General features: G+C 46.1%; 1 protein-coding gene across 4 annotated transcripts in view; it reads left to right on the top strand.

Annotated features, from left to right (window-relative positions):
* PATL2 (PAT1 homolog 2) overlaps positions 1-22237 on the top strand; it is a 392378-nt gene that overhangs the window by 316032 nt on the left and 54109 nt on the right. For all 4 annotated transcript variants that reach the window (XM_086933507.1, XM_086933508.1, XM_086933506.1 and 1 more), the window contains one exon: positions 781-921. In XM_086933507.1, the coding sequence (XP_086789633.1) occupies positions 781-921 (141 nt within the window). The remainder of the gene's footprint in view (positions 1-780; positions 922-22237) is intronic.

The following is a 22237-nucleotide window of genomic DNA, read 5'->3' as shown; positions in this document are numbered from 1 at the left end:
TTTGGAGTTTGAATTAGGTACGACATCACACTAACGTTGTCAACTGATTATCAGCGGTTGACTATTATGAAATTCGTATGAATGTACTGATGTTGAAAATTACGTATGTACCGATTCTCATCTTGCGCCATTAGAAATTTCTTGCAAAGAATTGTGACAACGATATAAAATGTTTATTTGAAATGTACTCACATAGCACATATTTTAGTTAATTTATTTTATAACCATTTGGCCTAGTGAATTTGATGAATTACAAGAGTGTCTGGTAGTGTTGGACAGAAATCAGTTTTATAACGGTGATAAGATGGCCGCTGTTTAATTTCGCATTATTTTACTTTGTATTCTTGTCACTACGGTGTAATTCAGTCTGTCTTCTATGTTTAGCAGAACTGTTTATATGTGTGTGGTACACAGTTTGTTTTCATGGCGCGATCAAGACGAAAGTCGAAACGCGTTGCTGTGCAGTCATTAAATATATCTACTGCAACTACTCCTGCAACTACCCAAAGTGTCCGTGAGGTTTCTGTATACAGAAGTCTTTGGCGTATTGTTATATATAATGCTTGTATTTTTCGATTTATGATTGTGAGATGAATCTTGAAATCTCTGTAGTTTCTATAATGGAAATGCCAGCTATCAAACTAATTCCACTGTGGTTGTCTCCAGTACTCATTTGATGACTTGTCAACAAAACTCTGGAAATGCTGTTGGTTCAATCACATTTCATGCTGGAAAAGCAGCATAGCTTATTGCATCTTCTTTGTTTATTTGTAAATTTAGTCCCTTCCAATTCTCCATCGACCATTGACAGCTGTGATCAGTAAACTTTCCTTCAGTGAGCTTATCGGTGTCCTCCAGGAATTGATCAAGCCGCTACCAGATTCAGAGGGTATGCCTTTAACCCAAGCCTTTCACAACCAGGTATGTTGCATGAAATTTCCTAAGCATATGAATGTGCTGGCACATTTTGCAGTTGTTGTGTAACTGATACTTCTTGGGAGCAAGTTTAGGGAGAATTTGGTATTTTCAAATGAGAATTTTGTGTTCTGCTTTATAAAAGATCTGCTTCTAGTTTGGCTAGATAATTTCTGTTTCCTCCTCTCATGGAATCTGGTGGTCTCTAAATCTTCCCACTCCCAAAGCTGCTGTTTTTCACTGTTATTGATTAGCCATAAACTGGTGATTAGCTGGCGTATGTTATCTGAAATACTATTCTTTGCAGCACTAAAAGCAAAGGTGAAATAAAATGTGCTTATAGAATGTAATCGTCCATATATTGTCCACTCAGCTGTTTGTGATAAGCATGTTCAATAAAAAGATTAAAAAAAAAACATGGAATCCAGTTTAAAAATGTATGTGGCAAAAGCTGAACATTTTTCCAAGTAATAATGGAGAAAAGAAAAATATGGCCTTTTATGATTATGTGGAGTTACTACGAGTGCTATGGAAAAAGGAGGCTGGGGTAAAGAGCAAGTATGAAGTCCTAGAGAGAGCCATCTTGTCAATGGAGTACATAAGGAAAATGTCCTGATTAGAGGCTGGTGTCCTTCTAAACATCACTTGTCTAATCCCATCTGAGATGGTACAGAAGAATTCCTTCGGCTGGGGCATGGATAGACGTAGCCACAAATTGCTTTCTGATTGACACTTCTAGATGCAGGTTATTAACCTTTTGAATAGTCTCCAGGTGTCCGACTGGATCCGGAAACTTTTCAGCAGTACGTCTGCTTGCTGATATGTGGTGCTGTGGCTCTGCACAGACACTGTTCCTCTCTGGAAATGTGAGTAGCCTATATAGGCACCAATCCAGCACGCTGACATCAGTTCCTTCCTGTTGGGGCCAATCGATTTGGATCCAGAGCTCCCATCTCTTTGAGAAACTTACAGTGATCAAAAATGTCTTCCGCGTCATGCAAGGGACAAGGCACCTACCAAAACAACCGGTTTTAAGCCCAGTAATGACATTCCCAAACAGATGTCTTTGACAAATAATTCTCATCAGATTACCTATGGTGCCTGCAGTCAAGCCATGACTCAAAGGCCTGCAGTGACTGAGCATCGATGAACCCAAAGGCCATACGAGACCACAAGGCAAAACACTACATCTCCAAGCACAGGAGGTTTCAGCAATGAGACCAGGCTAAGTTGAAAGCTTGGTGCTGGTCAGGTACAAGGTTGTTGCAGAGGTTGGTCTTTGTCTCGATCAAAGTACTTGGGTAAGTCAAAGAAAAAAACGCAACTAAGCAGGACTTGGCCCCTTCCTGCCATTCACTCTGCCATGAGAAGGTGTGGGGCTCCCAAAGTTGCAGGATTTCGGAGATTGTTCCACAACTTGTCCCAGCACTACGAGAGTTTCCAGGGCCGTCCGGCATGCCTAAAAAGATCTGTGTTTTTCCAGGACATGTTCCCAATTTTTGGATACTTGACGACTTCCTCTCTCACCAGCTGGCCCCACTAATCTGACGTTCTTCCCCTGCATACTGCCAGTGGGTTCACCCTTAGTGCCATCTAGACCCTTCTGATCGCACAACGAGGCACATACTGGCCCCAGACTGGGCAATTTGCCTCCAGCTCCATGGTTCACGCTGGGTCTCATTACTTCAACACAAACTACATCTAAGCTGGAAGATCTATGCTGGAAGACAAGGCACCAGTTTTTTTCTCTGATGCAGAGTCTGCACCAGTTGGTGCTCGGCTGCTGCAGTGGAACAACTTCCTTCATTAGATCTCTCTCCAAAAGGACTAATGCATTCCCTGCATTCCTGGTTTGGCACTGATTCTGACAGACTACCATGCTGGTGATGGGATTGGCCAACTATTTCACAAGGAGAATTGGTATGATCACCTGCAGGATACTAGAGGCCTTGGTATTTCCCTTGAGTTAGGTATCCACTCTAGCCTTGCCACTGAGGAGAGTGCTCCTTATGCCAGGGTAATGTTTAGGGTGGACTAAGTCCTTGACCACCCTCTCCACTCCACCCACCCCCTACTCCCCAATCTTGGAGGTCAAGACCAATGTTCTTACACAAGTCTTTCAGCCAGTAAAATGTCCACTGAACCCCTTTTACATTTTTATGAAGCTCTTACAGATACTTTGTTGGGAGTGTGGGTGAAACCTTGCTATAGCCCCCTCTCCCCTGGTCAACCTCCAGAATACACGACTCCACTGCCCTGCCCCATGCGACCTGGCATTTTTCTCTCAGCAATCCTCCCCTGAAAGCTTAGTGGTTCAAGCTTCTGCAAGCAAGACAAACAAGAACATGCTCCAGACTATTCTCCCCCCCCCATTCCCTCCCAGGAGCTGTTGGAATGTATTTTTCATTAACCAACTTGGCACTAGATCAGTGAATGCTAGCTGCCTGCTGGGGCAAGATTTATATGACCTTTGGGTTTTGGTAACTGAAGTCCTTCCACGTGTTCCTGAACATCTGGGGCCTGTCTTTATCCAGGCAATACAGGATGGTTGGGACTAGGACAAGGTGTTGTGGTTTGGACACTACAGAGTCTACTGAGGGGTGGGGGTGGGGGGGGCATTGGCACCAGTTTCTCAATTCACTGCTGTTCACCAGTTTTTTTGTGCGATATCCCATTGTCCTGCATTATCATGCTGTTCATCAGGCCTTGCCTGTTAGTGGACAAGTAGGCTCTGCTCTAGAATGGTTCAAGAAGAGCAGGACCACAGCACTCTCTGGGCTTACTTTCTCCCTCACCTGCTGCATCAGCCCTACTGCTCCTTTAATGCCTTGGGCAGTGGTACTCCATACCACCGGCCAATTCAACCCTCACAAGGCATCCAACAGTTTCACGGTCACAGCAGTACTGCCCACTGCCTCTGTGGTTGACGTCAACAAGCCACCCAGCTAATTACTTCTTCCATAGCCCCATTTGCCAAACCGTTTAGTGTGCCCTTAGTGTCCTGCCTCACACCGGCTGGCTGTGCTCCACTACGAATCTTCCCCTGTCAGTAGGCTATAACTTCATACCGTGTACCCTGCAAATAGTTCTGAAGGGCCCTTCCCACCAGCTTCAACTTTCTGGTGCCCAAGAAAAATGGAGGCCTTCATCCTATTTTAGATGTGCCCTCTCAGCACCTTCCTCCGGAGGGAGACATTCAAAATGCAGACACCTTTTCACATGTTGTCTGCCCGACCCTTGAAAAAGGATAGTGGTGGTGTACCTGCAGGGCTCTTATTTTCAGATATCTGTCCTGTAGGGCCATCAGTGATAACTACGGTTCGTAGTGGGACAGGAGCCTTTTCAGTTTGCTTTGTGCTCCACGTTGGCCTAAGTATTTTCAAGTGATGGTGGTGGTAGCTGCTCACCTTTTGGAGTTCAGGGCTTCCAGTCTTTCCCTATCACGACCACTTGCTCTTGCAGGAGGTATCGCCCAGGCAGTTGTCCACCACCTCCTGACTATAGCAAACCTCAGTTCATATTTGGAGGTCACTAACACACCAAAGTCACACCTGACTTCTTCCCAAGCACTCCTCTTCATCTGAGCCATTCTAGGCACTGCTAGATTTCATGCCTTTTCTCCAGGAAAGAGAGTCCAGGACGTCAGGCTATGATCCTGATCTTTCAGTCTTAATCCGGATTTCAGTGAGGTTTACCCAGAGGCTGATGGGACTGATGGGCTCTGGCATCCTGCTGGTGGAGCATGGCAGGTGCTTCATACTAAAGTATACAAAAAAGTGATGGATCGAATGCTTGAATTAATCTGTCTATGGTAATTACTCATTCCATCATTTTGCACACAGTCACCTCAGTTTGGACCCAGTTATGTGCAAATCAGTCTTGACCCTGCTCTAATTGGAACATTCCAGCCCAAACTGCCAAACCAGGTTCTCCCTAACTGGTGCTAAATGTAGGCTCTACAGTGGGATCGAAGTTCTCAGTGGGCCCAACACAAATGGGAATTCTCGACCATGTTCAGATTTCGGAGACAACTGCAAAAGATATGCAGAGGTGATTACTGGGCCACAATTGGGTCAGGGCAAACCCCTCTCTCTTTCCCAAACTGAACTGACCGTGGTGACGGATGCATCATTTCTGGGTTGGGGTGACCATCTGTTGTGGTGGGGGAATCAGAGGCTGCTGGTCTCGAGCTGAGTCCTGATTCTATATCAACCTTTTGGAGCGGAGGGCCATCTGCTTGGCATTGAGCCTTTCTTCCATTCATCAAGGGAAAGCTGGTACAGATGCTCACAGACAATCCCACCGCTGTGTGGTACTTCAACAAACCGTCAGGGTGGGGTCACGGACCCTGTGCTTGGAGGCCCTGCTGCTCTGGAAAGGGTTGGACCTCTAAGGAATCCTCTTGTTGGTGAGCTCGAGTGCCAGGATTGTTCAATGCCAGGGTAGATAAGCTCATCTGTTGGCATGTAGCAGATTATGAATGGCTACTACCACCTCATGTGGTGCAAAGCGTCTTCCTCAAATGGGTAGTGACATGGCTCGATCTATTCTCTAGTGCTGTGAATATGTAATCACCACATTTCTTTGGGGTTGCGAAGTGTATCTTCCATAGAGACATCTTCTGCTTTGAGTGGAATTCGGGACTTCTGTATTTCTATTTGCTGATGCCACACCTGGCCAGAGTTCTTGGGAAGATCAAGACCAGCTGGGCCCAAGTCATCCTAGTGGTCCCGAATTGGGTAAGAAGAGTAAGAGTATGGTGTCCTGAAAACCTGGGCATAAGCATCTGTCCTTCAATCATGCTGTCCCTCCATGAGGATCTACTATCACAGCAGCAGGGCATGGTTCTGCACTCAGTCCTTAGCATTCTCCACCCTCATTCTCGTCAGTTGAGTGGCAGCAAATGAACACCTCTGAACTTCATCCAGAGGTGATTGATGGCATCTTGGCAGCCAGGCATCCCTCGACAAAAACGGTATGCCTTTTGTTGGGCCAAATTTGTGGCTTTGAGTGGTACTCAACAGGTAGACCCACTCCATGCAAGGTAATGTGATGTTTTGTTGCTAGTTGTGTACCTGGCCCAGCAAGGCATTGCTCTGGGCACAGTTAAAGGGTAGCTTTCATCTCTTTCTTCCTTTTTGTGGTTGCCAGTTCATCCCTCTTTAAGTCTCAAGTTCTTTTGTGGTTTTAAACGTTTACAACATTCTTTCCTCCCTCTTTGCAACTCCAAAGTGGGACCTCAACTTGGACCTCACATTCCTGATGTGTGCCCCTTTTGAGCTGGTTTATAGCTGTTCCTTGCAATTTCTCACCCATAAGACAATGTTCCTAGTCTCCAAACATTGACGCGGTGTGAGTGAACCTCAGGGTCTGTCAATCTGCTATATGCCGCCTTCCTAGACAATAAGGTTTTGCGGACACTGGTATCCTTCTTCCCTAAAATTGTGATGCCGTTCCACGTCGGTCTGAACATCCCCTTTTCTGCATTCTATGCTCCTCATCTCCATTAAGGTAGAGGAGAGACTCCACTTTAGCCATAAGAGAGCCCTTAGCTTTTACGTAGATTGTACCAAAGAACACCGGGTCCACTATGAGCTCTTTGTGGGTTTCTCTAGAGTGCGAAAAGGCAAGGCTATGCAGAAGAGAACCATCTCCAGCTGGATCATACTGTGCATTAAAATCTGGTATGTAATGGCTACAAAAGCATCCTCCAGAAGGACTGTGCGCTCATGCTAGCAGGGCCAAAGCTGCTGTCACTGTCATGTGGTTTCCCTTTCCTGGACATTTGCAAGGCAGCTACTTTGGCTTCCCTTCATAGCTTCACATAGCATTATTTTCTAGACAGTAGAGTTCACCGAGAAGGGTATTTTGCCCACTCAGTCCTGCAGGACTTTCTGCTTTCAGTCCATCCGCACACCAGAATCCAAATACGTACTGCTTCGGTATCTGTTCAACGGTGAGGAATCTGCATCAAGAAGTCTGCCTTGATAACAAATGGCTTTCTTTCATGAACACTCTTTCTTGTAGTCCATACCTAGCTGCAGCTTCCTCTCCGACCCTTCCATTCTCCCCAACCCTTCCATCCTACCTGTTCTATGGTTGGACTCCATTTATCAATAAGATCCCAAATCTAGGAATCCGCACACTGGCCACACCAATTTTCCTATGAGGCTTGGCTTCTGGGAATGTAGTCACTCTGGTAAGCAACTGTCGTCCGCGAGCTAGTGTGGCATTTATATAGGCTCCTAAAGTCCATTCTGGAGCAGAATGGCATCAGTCTGCAACTGCACGGTGCTAGCTACCCTGATGCAGAGATACTGCTGAAGTTTCCGGATCCAGTCTGAAACCTGGGTAATATTTCAACCGTTCATTATTCTTTTTTAAGTAAATGTTACCACAAATTCGCCTGGAGGGGCGGCCCAATATAGTTTAAAGGGGATGGTGTGTGCTGACTGCCTCCCTTGGCCTCCGCGGTCCTGGCGTCCCCATCCTCTAGGGCCAGTAATTTAATAATGGGTTAGGGGGTGCAGACCCCCTCCCCGAGTCATGGTATGGTCCCAGGGACCCCATCCCCCAAGGTATAGGCTCCTTCGCTGTGTCCTCTGGACCTCCTCCCCAGGACACTGTGGTTTCCCTGACCACAAGAGCGCATTTAGGGAAGTCTAATTTGCTCCCACTTGGTGAGAGCAGAAACTTCCTGCCAGATGGGAGCATAAAAGTTTCACCCTGCCTGTGCTTTAGCTGGCAGGGAAACACAGGATTGGTGATAAAAGAAAAGTTACTCCTGCAGGGTGGGAGCAATGACCGGTCTTGCCGCAGCCAGGATGGATGCAGTCGGGAGCTGGCAAGGCTGTGCAGGTTTTGGGCTAGTCATCATAGCACCTAACTTTAAAAATGCTGCGGATGCCCTGGGTGAGCACCAATCACCCAAGTCTTAAAACTAAAAAAAAAAAAAAAAACAAATCCTGTCAGGCTTATGGGGCCAATTGCAGGGGGTCTTGTTTGCCCTGGGACCCACCCAACCTCTTACAAAAACTACGCCTGTGGATGTCCTGAGTGGGCACCGTGACGCACACATCTAAAAAATAAATAAAGGTGCAGTTCATTTATTCTTCACTGCACCAAACAGAGGGGGGGGGCCTATAATGCCTGGTGAGGGCTGCTTATTTACGTTTGAGATCCTGGTGGTCCCCATTAGTATGCATGCATGTATTTATGTTGAAGGGGGCTGCAAGGGAGTGCAGCTGACCCCCAGCAACATTAAACAAGCATTTGCAATGCAATCTGTCTCACCTTTGGGACCTTATATGTATTGAACTATGCAGCACATTAGCCTGGGTGCTGAAATGTCTACTGTTCTTTTTAACATGGAGGGAAAGTAAGCAACAAACTGTGGAATACACCAGGTATGGGAACACAAGGAGAGAAATACTGCCTTTCAGTGGGAAATTGTATTGTCCAAAGCTCTGTTTTTAATTTAAAATCAGCCCCTTAGGTGATCAGATCTCTGAAAATACAAGATTTGAAAGAAATATTGTTTACGGGTGCTCATTGAATACAAGTTTCTAAGGCCTGGAATCTAGGGAATGCTAAAGTGATTCTGGTATTTTTCTGACCTCTGCTGGTCGTTTTCTATCAGTTAAATCGAGGCAGTTGCCAGAAAAATAAAAAAAAGTCCCCAGCTAGAAAGCAGTTCTGGTATTTTACTGACCTCTACTGGTCGTTTTCTATAGAGGCAGTTAAATAGAGGCAGTTGAACAGAAAAAAGTCCCGAAGTAATGGCGGAAGCAGACAAGTCCTAGGGCTAATCTCCAGATCCCACAAAGTACATATAACAGATCTTCCAACCAGCGCAAGGGCTGTCTAGGCACGACCTAAAAAGTAAAATAAATACAAAATTCTATGTTTCTTTAGTCATTCGATCCATGACCCTAGGAGAGCTTAGCATATGTTTTAAAAACCACTCCAATCTGGATGTGTTTGAGCTGGAGTGCAGAGCCCCTCGTGGTGGTTCCAGTGGGTGCAATTTATGGGCTGAAAAAAGTTCAAAGAAAATGTTTTTTTATAAGGTTCCTCAAAGAAGGACAATTTTTATTAAATATTGCATTGTATGAATTTATATAATTATAATTATGGATAACTTTATGACAAATAATATGCCTCCTTTACATGATAATATTGCGATCCTTTCTTCTATCCAATAGGCCTACTTTGTATATTTTGGCTTTCTGACCCTTTGACAAAGTCAGTATGTTTGCCTTATTTAAAATGGTACCCTTTATATTGTAACATCAGTCTGGCATGCATGCCCATGAAGGTTTGGGTGCCAGGTCAATCAAAACCTTTGTTTTCTTTTTTCCATTGCTCTTTCTGTATTTACATGTACTGGCTGGACAGTACATGTAAATACAGAAAAGGCGATGGGGGGGAAAAAAAAGAGAAAATATAGGTGTTGATACAATAAGCTTGATTGGAGTTCTCCACCTGGTGCACCTCCATATGCTTTGACAAAGGATCTTGTACACGGGGGCACCACACAACGGCAGGTGCTGGAGTAATCGTGCACAGGACTTTTAATTTCACAAAACCAAGGGTGAGATGCAGACCGGAAGGTCCGCCGTTGGGTTCATTTCATTTGGATTGGGAGCCCGGGCCTGCCCCCAACCCCCACTACTGTACACTGTTGGGCCCCGTGGGTTGGCCGCAACTCTGAGGAGGGGTGTTGGGTGCAGGGTCTGGCAGCTGGGCTTAATGCGAAGCATCGTGTGGGGTTGGTTATAGTAATACTTTTTGTTAAAAACAAAAACGTGGATATTCGCTGAACAAATTAAGGTTAAAGGCGCATTGTAGTATGGTATGGTGGTAATCTTACTTTGCATTAAAAAGCCCTTACATTTACTAAGAAAAATAAAAGTTGCAGAGACGTTATAGTTAGGTGAAAGGGACAGGTGAAACATACTATTTTAAACAAAGATTGTCACGGTTCGTTATCTCAAGTAAGTATAACTCGTGCCCTAAAGTAAATATAAATCAAGTCCTCACCTGAAATTACATCGTTGATGTCCACACTGCATGTTGAGGGAGCGAGATATGGTTACTTTGTGGCACAAGTTCTTGTTACTTGAGATAACCAGAACTGATGAATTATAGTGGATTTGTTCGTAAGAAACTGTATGTTTTAACTTACATTTTCACAACAATGAAATACCTTTAACCTTTGGGTTTTTCATTGAATGGCAGTGAAATTGGACTTGTAGTACCTTTGATTTGGGTAGTCCTGAACATCAGTTGTTTCTAATGCTTTAGAATGGCATGTGTTAGCAAGCACTATATACAGAACAAGTTATTTTGCTACCTGTTGGGGAAGCTGCAGAGAATCTGTGAAGGAAGAGGGAACTATGGCTGTCGTGATAGTGGTCAGATTACAAAAGAATATTGCAAAGGAATGTAAATGTATTGGCATTTATATAGCGCACTACTTACCCGTAGGGTCCCAAGGCGCTTCGACCGCTGCGAAACCCTTCCTGGCTTCCCTGAGAGATGGTCCCTTAATGGGTAACTCCAGGGTGAGACCAGGCATCCCCGGCGGTCTGGTGGGGCCGTTAGTGAAGATGAGGCAAGCTAATGCCCAGAGTTGCCGAGTGTGATCGCTGATCAGAGTGGGCACCGAGGCGAGAGAATTATCGAGTCCGCTGAGCCTGGTCCAGAAACCTGCCGCGCCGGGAATCGAACCCTGGTCCCGGGCCGTCCTCTGCTCTCGGGTCTGCCGCCTCTAACCAGTGAGCCACACTACTTCAAGGAAGGCCAGTTCCCTTCAACTCTATTGATCCAGCAGGTCTGTTATGACACTGAGGCCTACATCTCACAAAGCACAATTTTCTCCTGATCTGCTCATACCAAAGCTTTGTTCTTGGTAAAATTGATGCCCTGCGATTTGAAATTGTGCGAGCACCTTGGTTCATGCAACTTTAGCGTATTATTCATGGAAGGTAACTCTCATACTGAGGTCTGATATTCTTTGGGCACGTTTGACCTAGGTATCATATCAGTAACTTATGTTTCTTAGAATCTGATCGAATTGTCTGTTTCCGACTCGTGCAGTTTTTTTGGGGGTATTTTGGCTTATGAGAACCATAAAGTAAAAAATGCAGTAGATTATGAAGAATCCGTTAAGTGAATCTCTGGTGTAGATTTAGCTTCAACAGCAGAATGTATATATGGGAAAACTCCGGAGTGACAACTAGAAAGAAATGTTTGCATGGGAGATTTGATTGTAGGAGAGTAGGGTCTGCTTCCTATGGTCACCCCCACTTTTTGCTGTGATTCTCTGTTTTTTCGACTTTAGTGTGGCTGTGGGCCTGCTAATCGGACCCACAGCCCAGCTGTTCTCTCTAAATTGATACCATGTACTTTAGGTACATACCAGATTGGTTACTGGGTCACCCTTGTGAGCCCCTGTATAGTGTACCATAGGTACCCAGGGCATAGGTGCACCCTAGGCTTACTTACCAGGGGCTGCAGCATGTATTGTGCCACCCTTGGTTTGCCTTCCAAACTGACACCACAGGTCTGTTAACACAGCCTGGGTAAGGTGGTGTAATCACCCCTTACTTAGATATAGTATACCTATATCTACCTTTACCTATAGACACATATACACCTATAAGCCACTCCTATGGTAGGCCTCGACAATCCTGGAGGCAGAGTGCTTGGTTTTATGTTAGAGGGTGCCCTAGCATGAGCTGAGCCCCTCTGCAGCTTTTGGAACCATCTCCTTATAGCTGTTCTATGATATAGCCATACCATATACTCTCAAGTGCATTATAATCCTTGCGGCTAATGCTAACTTTGGTTTGGCTTTATCAAAACATGTCGTGTAAGGTGTCAAACACTTTGGAATACTACTCTCCCCCCGCCAATTCTGGCGGTGGGGGAAGCATTCCACCCTTCTAGAGGGAAAAGACATGTATGTTACTGCTTTACCAGGTTAAAGTTAAACAGAGCCTCCGCATCACAAAATGGATGCTGCTGCCAGACACGAGTCTGACCTCCTGTTGCTGGGGGAAACTCCAGCAAGGGCGACCTGGACAATGGGTTCCTGTCCAGGGAGGTGCCAGCACCTCCCCAGACAGGGGTTTTGTGTATTGGGGCAGGGAGGGCTGCATTCAGTGAATGCATCTAGACACTGCCTGGGGAACACAAGGTGCTCCATGATTAGCCCGGTTCAAACCAGTTGCTGGGGCACTCCAGCCCCAGCTCTGGTGCGAAACTGGACAAAGGGAAAGGGGTGTAACCACCCCCTTCTCAGGTCCACCCATAGGAGGGACTTGTCAGGTAATCCAGCCCCCATCCTTAGTATAAGTATAGGAGCTGTGTCCCCAGGACTTCAGATTATCCTGGAAAGAAACTTTGATACAGAACTCTTGGACCTTCGACATTCTATTCTGACTAGAAGACAGAAGACATCTCCCTTGTGGTCAAGGAGTGACCACCCTGTTCAAACAGGCACCATCAGCAACTTTGCAGTTTCAAGGCTCCCGCCGGAACCCGAGGACTCTGTGACTCAAGAACTGGACTTCCAGACTTCTCTGACCCCGACCCACATTCTCAGCAAAGCTGAGACCTGTGGCGGACACGAGAGACGTGAGACCGGACATCTTGGACATCCTGCATTTTGCTACCTGCACTCCATTTCTGAAGCCTCAGTAAGTTGTGCATTGGGGTACGAGAAGCCCCAGCCCCGAGCATCATTTGAAACGGAGCTCAGGCCCCCACACTCCGCGAGTGTGCCGTGGGCCCCGCCTTTACATTTGTGCTTGACGCCTCTTCCCGGTTCCGTGCCCGTTGGCTAGTGAGCCCCCTGAAGACGCCGTCTTGAATCTTACTTGCGATCCTGGTTGCTCCAGGCTTGCGCCAGCCTTCCTAAAAAGGAGAAGTGCCACAGACCTTGCTGGTCTGCAACAGAGCCAATCTCAACATCCTGCGTGGGTTGCGGTTGCCAAGGCTTGTTGGGTCCAATCTGGATACCGGCGCTGCAGTCCTCTAGATCCATTGTGGGACAGCTTGAATCCAGCTCATGGTCATCTTCGATGCCTCCTGGACCTCGTGGCTGAAGAGACAAACTCACCTTCACCTTAAAGCACCCGACATCGCCTGGTTCCTTCCTGCTCACTGGCTAGTGACCTAGACTCTGTCCCCTCTGCTTGCAGGTTCTTCACATCTCCGATCCACCCTTGGATCCACCCGGACACTTTTCCTCTGGTCGCCTACAGCACTTCTTTGCAGCTCTTCCTAGAAAACGATGACGAAACCAGACATCAAAAGACAGCTATGCACCCAGCTTCCGTGGGTGAGGTAACACGAGTACTCTGGTAGTCTCGAGGGTATTGGCCCTCCTAGTGTCTAAGTCTAAAAATGTTCCGTCCTAATCCATCTGGAAGTGTCCTTAAACTGTAACTTTGTAACTTTTACAAACTCTATAGAAAGTCAATGGGAAACCGTGCCTGTGTTTAGACACTGCACGTGGCTCCCGTGGGTCTCCTACTTCTTAACCTTTGGTTGCTTAGTGTAGCCCCAGCCATTCTACAGGACATAGGCCTGCTTTCTAACTCTCACGTGGTACTTATACCACTTTCTTAGTATATGGTTAGTGAGGCCGCTAGGGCATAACGTATACTGTGCAACTTATTGTATATTAACTGTGTGACTTGTACTGTATTTTTACCTCTGACCTCATAAAGAGTGCAGTGGGGTTGTGTTTAGGTTAAATACATATATATTTGATATATACCTTGTGTGGTATCCTTTCATTTGGTATTCAAGGGATTATATATGGTAAAACAACTTGCTTAACTCGCCTACTGAAGTTTTAGCTTGAAGACTGCTGGTTCATGCTACCACTAGGATAGCTTTCTATAAGGTTGACTTTACAACCACCATCAATAAGGGTCGATTAGACTGGTGCAAGGTGCCCACTAGAACTAGTGGACATCATATGCCAGGCTAACTTCTCACATTGATAAGGAATTTAGTTTTTGCCTGTAGGTGCTTTGGTGGGCCAAATTAAAAATGGCGAATGTAGTTCCTTGTATTGCCTAATTATTGTGCTCCATTTTTTCAGTTTTTATGCAAATTGAATCAAGAATGCTCAAAATACTATTTGTTAAACTTTGCAACAAAAAAGTGTGTTTTGAAGCAGGTTGCATTGGTGGACTCTGGCTAGAGAGAATGATGGGGGAAAGGATGGAAGGGGACAGGGAAGGCCAGGTGTGATGAGGTGCAGGTAACTGGATCAGGACATTGTGCAGTATGTGCTTAGCTGGTTCAGAGGACCTTCTGGTTTGATTCAGATCAGGCCCGCCGTGTGTGCAATGCTATGCTTTGGCATGGGTGGGACGTCATGAGCCTTTAGTAATGTCCTCGAACAAAGTAGTGTGCATGTGGCTTCAGATTTTAAGTTAAGTAAAAGAAATGATAGATGCACATTCTGGTTTGTATTTTGAAATGGTATTATGTTTTGTTCCTCAGTGTTCTTTAATTTAAGGAGAATAGAAAACGGATCCTAGAAGTGCAGCTGAAGAATCGAGGCCCTTATAGTGGTTCTGTTCTGCTCCCATTTTGCAGCATTCTGCTTTGGCCACTTCATTTAAAGTTTGAAAAGTCTATTTTGTAAAAAAAGATACCAGCTTCAATTCAGTGGTTTATCGCTCAGACTTTGACGAGGATTAACCTTCATGAGTACCTTCTAAATTACCAAGCGTTACCAGGTTATCACACTGAAAATTATGTTAAAAATGTAGATTTAGGGGGAGGAGCCAAGATGGCGACCGGAGCGGACGTATAGGTTCTCCGCTCCGCCAGCCCTTGTCTCCCGCACCATAATCCTGCCTACTATCCTTTGACATACCGCCAGCGGGATGTGCGCTATGTTATGCTGACTTCGCCAGCGTTATTCCGGAGCCTCCGACTGCCCGGCAACCGCAGATATCCCGGGAATGACTTCGCTGCCTTGGACCCCGGCTTGAACCTCCGCGCCCCGCCGGCCCCCTGGGCACCGTGACGGTTGGGCTGCCTGCTCGCAACTGAAGTGGGGACAGTGCCGCCTTCACCTACGGCAGAGACACTCATGTACGGACTGGCGGAATTACACATAGCATCCGCTTCGCAGCGCGAGTGCGTGGCAAGGTTGGAGGGGAGGTGAACCTCCTTGCTGGATACCGACTCATTGCTGCCTCGACTCCATTGTTGCTTCTGCCTGGTGTTGGCGAGCCCCCCCCTTCCTCCAACCGGATTACACAGATGGGTCGCTACGGCTCCGCGTGGGAACCGTGAGCCGAGTGGTGACCCTGGAGTCCACGTGGGCTTAGATTGGGGATCGGTGCTGTTTCGTGGACCCCCACTCCCAGCTCTATTGTTCTACTATCTGCAAGATGGCGACGCCTCTCTGCCTGCGCCATGAAGACGATGGCTTGTCCTCGCCTTGGGACTGTAGCTCCACGTCCTTGCAGGGAGCCAGCCCCCATTCGTCCTTCCCTGCCCTGCAATTGCAGGACCCGCAGCCTGTGTGGTCAAACGGGGATGTTATGGCGGCTCTGGGTGAACTAAGAGTGGCGCTGAGACGTGGCTATCGTGTGCTGGACGAGAAGCTTGATGCCCTCATGATCGACCGGGAGTGGGAGCGGAAAGTCTCTTCTTTACAGGGTCTGGATTCGCCCTTGCAGCTGGCTGATTGGGATACAAGGTTTCCGAGGGTTCCTGACAATGCTGCTACTGTATCCACCGATACTTGTTGCAACTCTAGGCCAGTTATGAGACCGGTTAGTGCTACTTTGTTTTCCTCCGGTATTGAGACTGCCTTCCTGCCTCGTTCAGCATTACCACTGTCCTGGTCAGCCAATACTCGGCCTGTAACCCCCCTACTTGCCCTGTCCTGGGGGCCTCCCATCCCCCGGTGGTGGAACTTTTACTATCTGTCTGAGTTGGTGGGACTTTCAACGGATGACAGTGACTTTCCTGGAGACCGTCGACGTCCATTTTGCGATTATGTCCCTCCCCCTCCCCCACTTCGGCCATCTTGTCTCTTTGTACCTGAAGGGATAGACTTTGCGTGTGGGGAGGGGGTGGGGGACCGCCCACGATCGGGCCAGGGTTAGGCGGTTTCGATCAGTGTGATGACATGCCGGCGGGCGGGGACTGGATTGGAATTGTTTCTCCTGTTTTGCTCTTTACACACATTTAGCACTGCCATTTTAGCATACCGGTCCTATTCTGTTACTGATAGTTGGGGTAGGAGATGTCTTCGGAGCCGGTGGTACCGAGAGTTTGTGGCATTGACTCCTCCTGCCTTCCGATCGACAAGTGGGGACCTAGGCTTGAATACATTTTGCTACTTTGAATGCGATGTGTGTGATGTTCTTTCCCATTTACGGCCATAAGTACGGGGTCATGCTGTTCCTCTTTGTTGTTGGGAGGGTGGTTCTGTGCGGTATGGGGGGTCCAGGGGCACATTATTCCGACTCTCACTTGAAGCAATGTTTTTCCGCATTTAATGCTGCATATGATGTACGGTAACTTGATGGGATTAGGATTGTCATACAATTGTTTAAGTCATGCACGACGTAATGTCTTTCCCCAACTGTTTCTGCATTATTACTTATTTCTGAACTGTCGTAAACTGTGTGGGGATAGTGCTTTTGGCTGGGGGGCTGGGAACGTTCGGAATTGCTCCTCCTCCCGCTTCACTTGTATTTTGTGAGAGTTGTAGATTAGGATGGCCTTTTCTCACTCTCTATATATAAGAGTTATAATTTTTTTATTTTTTCTTATTTTTTCCTTTTCTTCTTTTTCTTCTCTTGTACTGCATTTCGGGTTCTTTAATGGGCGACAGGCACATTGTCGGGGGGGGGGGGGGGTAGGCCGTAGCCTCCGCATTGGTGTAGGGTGGGGGGATAGATTTCATTTTCCTTATTTAGTTTCTATGGGCCTTTTTCTCAACTTTCTGCGCTTTCTTGTCCTATTTTCTGTTCTGGGTATGTGATAGGGGTTAGTAGGGAGTGGGTGGCACTGGGGGTGGTACGAGCATGACTCCTGTTGTTCAGTTTGCTCTTACACTGTATTGCCACTCTGCCGGGATGCTCAACGCAACTGCTGCTATTATTTATGCTGCCTACTCATGTTGAGGAACTACTGTACGGACTCAGCTCTCCTTGCACCTATTCTTCATTGATTTCTATTTGATCGGAAAAACTTTAAAATTTAACCTTCAACGCTCCTTTTCCTTGGCGACATGACTTTACCAGTGCAACTGTTGTTACTTGTTGCTATACCACCTGATGCCGCTGGGGGACCGAATTGCTAGCACCTGTGCTCAAAAGTAACGTGGCCGGCCTGATGGTTGTAGGCCCGTATTTGTTTCCTTTCACATGCACAATAAAGGTTTTCAAAAATTTAAAAAAAAAAAAAATGTATATTTAACTGCCAGGTATGTACATCAAAAGTACGCCCTTTCGATTATTTTCTCACTTGTGACCTAAAGAATGTGGCTCCTCGGTAAACGCAACTTAGTGGCTGTATTTTTTTGGGGGTATTGTCGAAGAACCTAGAGGGCTGCACCAGTATTCAGGATTTCCAGTGTGTAAAACAGATAAATGTATACAAATTGAAAGTAGTTCGCACAATCCCTCGTAGGCTTCATTGTTGTGCCAATTCTTCGAGCAGGACAGCCATTTTGACAAGTTCTCAGGCACCTTTCTGTACTTCACCAAGGATACTGGACTATGAGGAAGCGAAGAAGGATTGATGGTGGGGATGCCTGCAGGAGGACCTTCATGTTTGATTTCTGAATATTTTTTTTGAACGTATAATGAATGCAGTAGCAGCTACCGTAAGGAAGGTGCACTAAATGTGACCTCAGCATTCTGTACTAGGTGCTCATAAAAAATATTGACAGTCGTACAACATGCTTCAGGAATTCAGAAAAGGGGAGCATAACTGGTCACCTGTTGTATTTCATATGACTAATCAACCATAAAGGTATCCTCACGGATGGCTTATGATTGTGCATTGATGATGATGATCAGCTTCATGCTTCATCATCCAGTCTAATTCTGGTTTCCTAGAAACCCGGATGGGCTCAATCCCAGTGGAGGGAGCCCTTTTCCTTTTTGGGCGATTTATTATGATAACCAGCATTGGCAGAACAATAGGTCTTGCCTATGGGCAAGCTATTTGCTTTGGCAACCTGGGTAGGGTAACGGGAGGGCTGGTGGAAGTGAGGAGGTTGGAGAGCAGGGCAGTAAAAAAACAAATACGCTATGAAGCTTGCGAGTGTCATACGACGTTTACCCCGCTTCTGTCTGTTTGGATGGAGGAGAAGAAAAGGAGGGTTGAGAAGAAATGGGAGCTGGTGGAGGGGGCGTGTGGAGGAGAAAGTGATGGGTGAAGAAGAAACTTGGGTGGATGGGTGGAGAAGAAGAAACAGGGAGGGTGGGAGCGAGAACTAGCAACACAGGATGGAGCGAAAAGAAGCAACAGGGACGTAGAAGAAAAAAAATAGCACTTCAATCACAGCACCAGCTGTGGAAGGACGGTGGACCTTAATAAATTTGAAGCAAACATTGCTTGGTCTTTGCTCCTGCAGAAAGAAGAGAAAGTGAAGACAGATTGTGCAGATCAATTAAAAGGGAACATATGAGAGTGACCGTGAAGCCCATGAATAGGGTAAGCAATGGGCAGGCTCCAAGCCACTTATTCAAGACAATATCTCTCCCAAGCGAGCGTGCATGCACTCAGACTGGCGAGACCAAAAAATAACTAGGAAACCAGTCCGTACCCCTTTATTTTGGAAGCCCCTGGTAAGGTTTTACATAAATTTAATTTGGATGCTCATGGATATGATTCTTCTGGCATCCTTAGTCTACATGTTTCATCTGTCTACTGGGGGCACTAAGTGTCCATGGTTTTCTTCTGGTTTAGTAAATAAAAAAAACCCTACTGTTTTGTTACTGTCATCCTATTTCTGTCAGTCTATAGTATTTTTAGAATATTGGCATGTTTTTATCACTTTGGTTTACTTAACTTATAGCAAAAGTTACCTGCCAGTACCCTAAGATATAATTTATTTATTCTTATAGGAGTGGAGGGCTGACATTACCATGTTACTGCAAAGTTCCTTGCGGTGTGAGGGTGTTTCGAAAGAACAGCAACATATTCTTAATATTCTCACTCCACACAGTATAAGCAATAGGTCTGAGAATGCCTTTGTGGTGGATTGATTATGCCAGGAAGGCAGCAACCACAGACTCCACTGTTGTGTTCTCCCCATTCACCTGCAGCTTCTGTTCATCAGAAGTAATTCTACACACTTGTATAGCCAGTGAGACAGAGATGGTAATGTATGTACCTGGCGAGCAGGAAAAACATTGAGGGGAGTGAGGTTACACGCTAAAAGCAATATTACCTTTTACTTCCCTTGGGTCCATTGCTTCCTCTTTGAGATTAACTTTCTAGATATATTTCTTTATCAGCAGCGTGAGAGGTTCCAATGTCATTCATTTCATGTTTTTTTTGCGCTATGGCGAGGCATCGACAGGTAAATTAACATTTCAAAATGTAAATGCATCCTATTCTCGGGTACATTTTTGAACCCTGAATAGTGGACTTGCCTATTGAAAAAATCGCAGCACTTGGATCTCAGAACGAATGGGCGGGTATCTCTGTGGTATTCTGCATTTTTTTCAAATATAATGTGAAATTTCAATTTCTCAGTCCGGTAACGTAATCTTAGCGCACCCAGACTCCAATATTTTCTGCTCCACAAGTGTTACAGCTCTGAGATTTGATGGTAGTGAGTGGATGGAGTTATTTTAACAGAAAATTGGGCATGTCCAGGTGTGAGAATCACTAAAACAGATGTCCACAAACAAGGACAAATCTGTGCCAGACAATGTCTGGTATTTCAGACTTGTCGGGGAGAAAACAAACTTGGTTGTTTGTATTTGGCGCTGCTCTAAACCGGTTGCTCGTATGGCAAGGCGCTTGGGTAGTATTGTGTGCATAGATGCACACGCTTTTCCACATTCGCTGAAAACTACACCCTTGAGGTACAGCAAAGCTCCCGGTAGGTGTCACTCCACTTCCTACAAAGAATAATATAAACTATACCCACAACATATATTCATGCTCAAGTTAAGTGTTGTACTACAAACTAACGGAGGCAAACCTATTTCCTGTACGGGGCGTGGCTACGAGCCGAACATGGCGGACGTGTAGATATCGAGCTCAGTCTATAGCCCGACATACTAGCTAAATATCCTGCCTCCCTGCAACCCCCATTCACCCGACTCAGGCCCTCGGAGGCGCCGTAGGTGTGGGAGACCCGGCGACGGCGATCAGGAGTCCCGTAACACCAGCTGGGACCGTGAGAGAATACCGGCACTGTCGCGGCCTAGATCCCCGGGCGGAGCCGCAGCCTGGATTTTGAAGGCGGTCCGAGCCGACTAGCGACGGTTGGCGTTGCACCGGAAGAGAACCGGAGGTGTAAAGCGCCACTCTGCTTTAATGCCTGGAGAGTGAACCAATGAAGGTTTTGGATCCTACATCTGCCCAGCCCGGGTCTCTACAACATGATAAACAGAAAAGGGTGGCTGGACAGGACAATTTAACACAGAAATCCTGCAGACACGCAGTCTGTATGTACTATGTGACCACTGTATTTATATTCCAGAACGCATTTATTTTTCTTTTTTTCAGATTCTTAAAGTTTCAAAGTACACCGGCACAAACAAAAAACCATCAAGACAGTAGGTTCATATACACAGTATCTACAAAAATACAAATTTACAAATGTACACTATTTACAACGCTCGAGTCAAACGAGACAAATAATAACACACCAAGACAATAGAACATAAAGTGATTCAATTCAATTGCAGATTTAAATAATGCAATACTGATGCAAAAAACAAGGAGGAAAACCAGTCCTTAGAACTATGAACCCAGGGGACAGGCGGGATAGAGGTGGAAATGAGTGCCTGCCTGTCTACCAAAACCTGTGGTCGGATATTTAGATGGGGTTACACTGCTAGGGTCCAATAGAGTGGAATTAGTTGTGTCCTAGTGGCACCCTTTGAATTTGCCACAGGGTGGGGTGTCGACGCGTTTCGAACCAGGGTGTTATAGGTTCTCTTCAGGACAGGGACTGGGAAAAATGAATCTGTGAAAACATACAGGGTTGGTGTCAGGTTTGTATATCATAGTACCATTAAAATATATATACTCTGGCTCCAAGGAAACAAGGGAAATAATTACCTGCACAATGGCACAGACGTTGCCGTAGTGTGGGCAATTCTCAGAAAACAGTCTGTTCTGAAAAGGCATATAAGGAAATATAAGGAAAGCTCAGCACAATCAATAGCTCATTGCATGTGGGGAAATAGAGCAGTCATACATTACATGTGCCCTTCATGGAGGTGGATCATACCTGCGGTTGATACGTGGAAGGCCTGAAAGCGTGATGTCCGCCTTGCGGTACACACTCAGGGTGGGTATACAGCTCACATGGTTTGCTGCGCCGATGTGATGGGCTAAGTAAGTAATGAAAAAGATTCCCAGGGTAAATGCGCGTGTTGGTTATAAAAACCGGGTTCAGCCACCTAAGCAACGGAAAAGAGAACGTTCCTACCTGAACGCCAAGGGGTCAATGAGTTAGGCGCACGGGAAACAGAACCCAATTCTGTCCGGCTGGCGGTGTCAGTTTCACCGAAGCCCGCTGCAAGAAAGAGTGGGGGCGGCAGCGTGTTAGTTTCATATTTTTGAAACCGGCAACCTAATCATGAAAACACGCGCTCAGGATTTGCGTGAGGCACTTACTTCTGTCGGGGAAATCAATCCGTCAATTGCGAGCAAAGTTCTGTTGGTGGGTTAGACGCGGCGCCTTCCAGGGAGATTTAAAGAACCGGGTCATAAGGTAAACGGGTGTGTCCAGAGGCCGCTCCCATAGGATGCTGGACATTGTAGTCTGACTCTTACACGCTCGCAGTGCAACTCAAAAACACTAAGTGGACCCCAGGGCACCCTAAGGTATCCGACTTGCCCATTGGTATTCTCATACATAGAACAATTGAAATACAGTTCAAATTGTATGAATAAACATTATCAACAATGTTAAAATTATACAATGTGGTATGTAGAAGCATAACATAAGCGTAATAACACCCCACATTTTTAACATGCGATTTGTTCTAGTATAATATTGACCTACTCCCAGCAAGATTCGAAAACATGGTGCCCTTTGGCATTAAGGCTTTGAATTGCTATACTTAAC

The sequence above is a fragment of the Lissotriton vulgaris genome, chromosome 8 (assembly GCF_964263255.1).
Source record: "Lissotriton vulgaris chromosome 8, aLisVul1.2, whole genome shotgun sequence".
NCBI lineage: Eukaryota > Metazoa > Chordata > Amphibia > Caudata > Salamandridae > Lissotriton > Lissotriton vulgaris.
The sequence above is the reverse complement of the archived record's forward strand: the minus strand, read 5'-3'. Positions and strand labels throughout refer to the sequence as shown.